Source organism: Doryrhamphus excisus, chromosome 4 (genome assembly GCF_030265055.1).
Source record: "Doryrhamphus excisus isolate RoL2022-K1 chromosome 4, RoL_Dexc_1.0, whole genome shotgun sequence".
NCBI lineage: Eukaryota > Metazoa > Chordata > Actinopteri > Syngnathiformes > Syngnathidae > Doryrhamphus > Doryrhamphus excisus.
In genome coordinates, this window is record NC_080469.1 from 11,418,169 (window position 1) to 11,426,053 (window position 7,885).

General features: G+C 43.7%; 1 protein-coding gene across 1 annotated transcript; it reads left to right on the plus strand.

Moving 5' to 3' along the window:
• The first annotated feature begins 1,050 nt into the window (after positions 1 to 1,050).
• On the plus strand, positions 1,051 to 7,883 carry LOC131128200 (hepatic lectin-like). The gene is made up of 13 exons (XM_058070826.1): positions 1,051 to 1,105; positions 1,508 to 1,716; positions 1,798 to 1,837; positions 2,514 to 2,578; positions 2,649 to 2,702; positions 2,778 to 2,831; positions 3,112 to 3,165; positions 3,247 to 3,288; positions 5,261 to 5,279; positions 5,356 to 5,438; positions 5,843 to 5,956; positions 7,229 to 7,370; positions 7,453 to 7,883. Exons 2-13 carry the CDS (start codon positions 1,537 to 1,539, stop codon positions 7,506 to 7,508), a joined length of 903 nt encoding a protein of 300 aa, XP_057926809.1. The 5' UTR covers positions 1,051 to 1,105; positions 1,508 to 1,536; the 3' UTR covers positions 7,509 to 7,883.
• The last annotated feature ends 2 nt before the right edge of the window (positions 7,884 to 7,885 follow it).

Below are 7,885 nucleotides of genomic sequence, written 5' to 3' on the forward strand. Positions count from 1 at the left end.
TCGTATATTCCAGTTGGTCAACAATTGGCCAATGTTGGTGACAGCTGCCCTCAAGCCATGACTGGAGATGGTGGGTAAAAACCGTCCACTGCTGTAGCTGCACATGTACTTTATAAGCTTTAGCTCAAGGCTACCCTGGGAGGAATCTCTTTTAAAACCAAGCATCCTCAATCCCAAAATATATGACAAGCTTTGTGGGCTCCTGTTGGGGAACCATATGGATAAATGACCACTTGTAATAAAATAGGAGAACCTTAAAATGTGAGAGAACAGACACTTATACAAACCAATCCTCAATTTACATATCTGAACATACAGGAGAGAAAATTACAACAAATATCATACACAAAATTAATATTATACAAAATATACACAGGCAATTAATAGAGGTGTGCCAGTTGAAAGGAATCTGTTTTTTTTTTTGCAATAATCTCACATTCTTGACAATTTTATATTTCTGGCATGCAAATTGATGACAGGGAAAATAGTTACTACTTGGACAGACAGCCAGCATGCGTTTTCAACTCTTCATGTGTTTGCACCACAAAGGCAAAACCGAGGCATGAAAACATCAACGGTACACACGCAGAGTAGTTAACTGAGCTGCTTGGGGCAGTACAACTCCCTACAGCAGTTGCGGTGTGTAAATGTGCTGCACACAGGCGCAAACAAGATGAAGTTTCAACAGGTAATGCATTTGCTGATAAAATAGCAAAAGAAGCAGCATTAGGTATGCATGATACAAACACAAATTTTGAAAGACATTGCTGAAAGAAAAACCACTCCATTTTGCAAGTCACACAAAATAATGCCTCAGAGGCTGAAAAAAGCTCAGTGGAAAGCCAGAGGCGCACAACTTAATGCAGAGGGCATTATGTGTAGTGTAGAAGGTAAACGAGAAGGGGGGCGAAAACTGTGCGAATCACTCCTCACTCTTGATGTGATGAAATCAAAGCTCCATGACAAGGATGCAACTGACACGTACCTTGATGGCATGTTTATGATTCATATGACATGTTTCTATAAAGGGGTTACCCTTGCAGGTTGCAATTCTAGAAGATGCCGCACAAGCCAAAGTTAGCATCCAAGACCTGAGAACCAACTGGTAAGTCGGAACTCTTATTGCGTCTGCAGCCCTGCCTTACAACACTTTGTACCCCACTTCGGGTACGTGGCTTGTATGCTGAATAAGTGCATTATTTCATTGCAAATGATTTCAAAGTGATGAAAAGAAGCTAGAACAAATACAACTCAAGTGGGGGTCAAGTACAACATTCAGTCCCCAATCACATTTCAACGAAGTGACTTGCAAGTCTTAGTCTTTTGGAGCAGTTTTAGCCACATTTTAGTGCTTATTTTTACTAAATAAAATACTTGCATGCACATACACGAGCATACATATGATGAAATATTGAAGCTAAGCTGACAGGCTCCTGGAAATAAATAGACAATAAAAACTAGTGGATGTGAATTGATCAAGTGTCCTCTTCCATCTTCTCAAGTACAGGCAGACTCCATCACAACAAAACTTGCAACATGCAGAGCAAAGTAGATATACCCTGCAAGAAGCAGAGCAAGGTAGACATACCGGGCAGGAAGACTTCAAAGGCCTTCATCCTCCCGGTGGCCAACATCCGCTTGACCTTCATTACTGGACTCATCTTGATGGCCTTGGCGTCAGGGACGTCTAATCCCCCAGAACCATTGATCAGCGAGGTACAAACACAAGTGAATACTTATTTCTATGCATGTACAGGAAGTACTGCAATATAGTAACCAACATGTCCTCCCATACAGAACCTGATGACTAAGATGGAAGCCCACATGGAACTGTTGGAGGAAAGTATTCAACTTTATGTTATCACAGTTGATATCATTTCTACATTGCAGCACAACACTTTTCATCATTTGTTTGTTTCAAGTCATTTTTTCAATTAGAAAAATTATTGTAGAAAGTCCAACATTGAACATAACGTCGCTTTATTGAAGATGTTAAAGGTTTATTGAAGGTGAACATGATTGGCTGTTATGTGTCTCCCTTAAAGCCTTCCCCTGCAACCTGTGATAATGAGGAACTTTGACATTACAATCGTAAATCAGACTTTCCATTTTCTAGTGCAACATGGGCGGCCAGAGCCAATGCCAGCTGCCCTTCCCGTATTTTCCGGATGGATCGTGTGGTCGCCGACTGGGGCCTTTCCTCCTTTGATTAAATAATCAGCTAGCTATTCTGCACAGCAAATCCTTTAGACAAAGATATGGAGTAGGGTGTAAAACCATGCAGCACCAGTCATGGCATTCATGCTATTCATGTATTATCATTGCTTAGCTCAACTATAACAATGTTATTGTTACTCCATTCTAAAAAATACACATTTTTTTGAATTCAATGTTGAAAATATGACATGGCTGTCAGGAAAATCCATTTTAAAATGTGGCTTTCATGGCTCATAGCCAAAAAGCTTCCCCACCCCCGTCCTAGACTACATAGGGACCCATAACATGTCCTCTGCAGGGCTTGACTGAATCTTTGGCTACCTTTGCTGGATACATACGCGTCAGAATTGACAGGATTGAGGTAAAACACAGACGGATACTTGATTTGCACACAAGTACCACAGTGTTACCCACAACATGTAATACTACAGAATATGACAAGACGTTTGAACGGCCTGAATGGTGGAGCAGCAAACATGGACAAGGTAAAAGACACAGGAATACTTCATTTGCATACAAGGACAGCAAGTACTACAGTATTACCATTTCTACTCCTACAGGAAATGGCAGGACAGGAGGACAAGCTGAATGGTGGAGCAGCCAACGCGGACAAGGTAAAAGACACACAGATATGTTTACATACATGAAGTAAAAGTGCTACCTTGGTTAGCATCATCAATCCCTTCCAGAAGATTCCACTCAAGCCAAAGCAAATGTTCCAGTAGAAAATCATGTAGGTCCAATTCATCCCTTCCAGACACACAAAAATGTTACACAAAAGACTTCTGATAGGCAATAATAAGTTTTCCATGCAGAAAGGAATGTGAAAATAGCACTTAATAATACTTAGGTACCAGTGTAATACAGTATTCCCTACAACATCTACTTCTACAGGATCTGACAACACGTGTGGGCAAACTGGAGAATTTAATAACAAACATGGATCAGGTAAAACACTCATGGATACTTATTTGAATACACGTAGTACACGGAAGTAGTACTGTATTACCCCAACATGTACTCCCACAGATGCTGAAGGAACATGTGAAGGCGATGGCTCAGGATGTTAAGGTAAAAGACATGAATGCATTGATATTATCCAGAGAATATTATATATCATAATACAATAATACATGATGTATGCAGTCAGGGCAGGCAAAGAAAAAAAATATCAAATATCAAGATTTCAAAGCTCTATTTGAGATTCGTGACTGCCGTCTAGAAAAGGGGGACCACCACCCCAGTCTGCCAATCCAGAGGTTCTGCCCCCCAATATCCACGATATGCTGCAGAGCCGTGTCAACTAAGACACGCCCACAGCATCCATAAGGAACTCCGGGCGGATCTTATCCACCCACGGGCTCTGTCACTTAGGAGTTTTTTGACAACCTCAGCCCCCAAGATAGAAGACTGCGACCGTGGAGTCTCGGGTCGACGGGTCGATAGTTGAATCTCGGATTCAGGAGGAGCAGTGTGGTTTTTAGTCCTGCTCGTGGAACTGTGGACCGGTTCTACACTCAGCAGGATCCTTAAGGATGCATGCGAGTTTGCCCAATCAGTCTACATGTGTTTCATTGACTTGGAGTAGGCATTTCACCATGTTCCTCTGGGAATTCTGTGGGGAGGACTCCGGCAGTATGGGGTATCGGACCAACTGATTCTGGCTGTTCATTCCCTGTATGACTGTTGTCAAGAGTTAGTTCGCATTGCCAGCAATAAGTCGGGCCTGTTACCAGTGAGGGTTGGCCCAAGCCAGGGCTGCCCGGTGTCACTCAGTCTGTTCATTACTTTTATGGACAGAATTTTCAGGTGCAGCCAGGGCGTTGAAGGGTTCTGGTTTGGTGGCTGCCAGATTGTGTCTCTGCTTTTTGCAGATGATGTGGTCCTGCAGGCTTCGAGACATGACCTTCAACTCTGGTTCGATCGGTTTGCAACTAAGTGTGAAGCGTTCGGGATGGGAATTATCACCTCCAAGTCCCAAGTCCATGGTTCTTTCCCGGAAAAGGGTGGAGTGCCATTTACGGGTCAGGAATGAAATCCTGCCCCAAGTGGTGGAGTTTAAGTACCTCGGGGTCTCGTTCACGAGTGAGGGAAAAATTGAACACAAGATCGACAGACTAATTGGTGCGGTATCTGCCGTGTGTGGACTCTACATTGGTCTGGTGGGGTGAAGAGAGCTAACCTGAAAGGCAAAGCTCTCAATCTCCCGGTCGATCTATGTTCCTACCCTCACCTACTGGTCATGAGCTTTGGGTAGTGACTGAAAGGACAAGATCGTGGGTACAAGCGGCCAAAATGAGTTTTCTCCACAGGGTGGGTGGGCTCTCCCTTAGAGATCAAGTGAGAAGCACTGAGAAGAACCGAGAGTCCGATGAGGTGGCTTGAGTGCCTGGTTAGGAGGCCTCAGGGAAGACCCAGGACACGTTGGAGAGACTGTCTCCCAACTGGCCTGGGAACGCCTCATGATCCGGCGGGAGGAGCTCGACGAAGTGGCCGAGAAGGAAGTCTTGACCTGACCTTGAATGAGCGCTAGAAGATGGATGGATGCACGTATCAGATTTTTTGCCCCTGGGAATATCTTGGAATTGTGTGACTGTTGTTTTCACTTGAGGCGTTGTCCACCTCCTCATTCACCAGCCAGACTGACCTGATTTCCGATTTTGAATCCGTAATTGTGGGTCCGGTACCGTGGCACGGTTGCTGGCCAACCACTTTAAACTTCACCAGTTAGCCAGTTAGCATAATATGCTAGCAGCTGTTCCAGTCAGTTCCAATCAGGTTGTGGAAAACATAAAACATTAATGTTATGAGAAGGAAGTGAAAATATTTTGGGAATCAAGTCAAAATTTCAAGAAAGTTTAAATTGTTGGAAAAAAAGTACAACTTCACATGTCCAAAAAGGAGTACAAAGATGATGTCATAGTATCTGTCAGGTATTGCTGACAGAATTGGGGGCCAGGCTGAAATCAAAACAGTATGATAAGATGAGTCAAGTCAAAGAATCGTTTCACTTGAATAAGAATTCTTTGTTTTACATTGACAGACTCTCAAGGAACAACCAGGTTAGCATGTCAATCAATTTCTCTTTACAATCAATAGTGTGTTATGCTTTTTATTTGTATATATTGTCTCTCACAGGCATCTGCTTTCCGCCATGGCTCACACATGGCACTCACTGTTACATGTATGTTGATAAAAAGAAGACCTGGAATGAAGCTGAGGTATGCCATCCCTTCTTCAAATGTCCTTGGCAACATCTTCCTTTCTCCCTCACCACAACAATATCAACTCCATCACACCTGCAAAACCATATCGTGCCCATTATTCAACAACAGTATGTATACACAGGTGAAGTTCTAGGTGAAGTCCCAATATCTGACAAAATAAGTAAAAAGTAAGTGAAATGTAGAAGTACAGCTTGAACGCTGGGAACAGCAAGCTACTTTGGGTAGCAATGATGCCTTGCACATTGCCTCTATTCTACTCTGATCATTCATAGGCTTCTCGCCGAATTGTTCACAAGTGCAACACGCTGTTCATTTGAAAGCCACATGCAGCTCATGCCATCTCGTGGAGGACGTTGCCTACAGTCGCAGTTAGTCATGCCAATCTTGTGCTTTTTCAGGAGTACTGCTTAGCCTTGGGCGGACACTTGGCCTCAGTTCACAGCCAAGCCACGGTGAAGTTCCTGAAGGGATTTGCTAAAGAAGGTTCGATTTGGCTTGGCGGCTTCAAATCGGTGGGTGATGTAATAACCACAGCTTGACATACATGAACATACATGGGCTGTAATTGCGTGGTGCAGTGCAAGGTGGCGCAGAGTGGCGGAGCAAGGCGCAGCCCACACAGTGGTAATTTGGTGCAGCGCACCACTGTGCGCAGCCAATTTGGTAATTTGGTAGACTGGACTGCGCTGAGATGGGCTTGGCAGTGCTCCAGTGGCAGAGCCCACATTTTCATCTTGGTGCAGTGACAATTTTGTGACAAAACAGCGTGCCAAAAGAACCTGGTCTATTCGGGGCGCAGGTGAAGCGCTGCCTGCGTAATGGGGCTTTGGCTGACAGGCGCACAGTGCGGACACGTCACCAAAACCACAAATCAGATTTTTACGACTGTCGCGAACATTTCAGTGTCTGAACCAGTTTGTCCATTTTTGTATTGTCCCATCACATCTCAGACGTCACGCAACCTGACGGCAGCTGAAAGTATGATGACAACCGGGGCTAACTCTACACTGGGGTGAGGGGCGGGGGCTGGGCCCCCCTAAATAAATGGCTTGTCCCTCGAAATCAACATTTTAGAACTGAAAAAAACACAAGACAGCTCACCAGGTCGCCCCTCCCCTTAGTAATCCAATCACAAATGAGCCAACACACAGTGCAGACATTGTGGAAACAGAAAGTGACCCATTAGACAACTAAAAATGATTAATATAAAGTTGGTTGTTCAAATATATTTTGTTATGGTTCTGTGTTTTTCTCAAGGAGAGTCAAGAGGAGGTACAGCGAATACAGGATCAAAGGTTTTCCTATTTGGCAATGTACAGCAGGAATGCTGGTGGAAAACAAGATGCTTGGATTAACGTGATGCTGTGTTTAATGTAACTGTCAGGAACAGATGACGTGTCCCATGAGGTGGCGTATGTGGTGAATGATACTCATGGTGGCCTCTGATGCTCAGTCCAGGCCGGTGCATTTAAAGACAATGAGAGGCATTCATTTAAGTGGTTAAGATTACACTCGGCTGTGTTTAACCCTCTCACGCCTTATCTCCTCCCTCTTTGCCACTTTTTGCAGCTCGGTGCTGCACCAGACTGTGCTGCTCATGAAATTTGCAAAGTGCGCTGGCCACACCCTGTAGGCCGGTGAAAGGCAGGTGCGCCTGGTCTACGAAATTAGAGCCAATGGTGTTTTCATATCAAAGTTAGTTTGGGGTGAAAGCATCTTTGAAGATGAGTAGCAATGCTCTACAGGATGCTAGCATCATAGCTTCACCTCCTTTCATTTTTCAGTATTATCACTGGCAATGGATAGATGGCTCCACCTTTGACATCACCTATTATTGGGACAAGACCAGCAAGCGTGCTCAATGGGGAATTCTAGAGCCCAATAATGCCAAATACCAAGAATACTGTATGCATATGTGGCCAACTGGTAAGATTGCACAAACGCATTGGTGATTTCTGAACATTTGAACAACCTTCATCTTGGAACATCTTACCTGATGTCTTCACAGGTTACATCAATGACGTGCCATGCGCTCTAAAGTTTTATATTGTTTGTCAGAAGTGATGTGGATGGTGTCTGCTGCTCCTTCAAAGACTTCCCTGCTGAAAGATGATCACTCTGCCTTCAATTGGCTCACTTGAATTAATCCTCATCTTAATCAGCGTGCACATCATCCCAAAGCACCAACTGGCAAACTAAAGCCAATCAAATTATTTGTGTAAGCACACTTGGTAAATAAAGATTTTGATTCTATACAACATAAGCTACAGTAGAATGTATTTTCCTTTTTTTTTAGTTTATCGTTTTTTCTAGCAATACTGTATCACCAGATCTACTCAACACAGAAAATTTGATAAATACAATCCAGTCATCGTATCGATTGCAGATGTCATGGATTGACTACATAGGGCTCGCTTAGTTATGTCTGCTGAGCGGCTGGA

What these genes read in the sequence shown, in the direction of transcription:
- LOC131128200 (XM_058070826.1), top strand. Translation starts at nt 1,537, where the DNA reads ATGCAGAGCAAAGTAGATATACCCTGCAAGAAGCAGAGCAAGGTAGAC. An exon ending in AGACCTGGAATGAAGCTGAG is followed by an intron (nt 5,439 to 5,842) that starts GTATGCCATCCC and finishes GTGCTTTTTCAG; the next exon opens with GAGTACTGCTTAGCCTTGGG. An exon ending in GGCTTGGCGGCTTCAAATCG is followed by an intron (nt 5,957 to 7,228) that starts GTGGGTGATGTA and finishes TTCATTTTTCAG; the next exon opens with TATTATCACTGGCAATGGAT.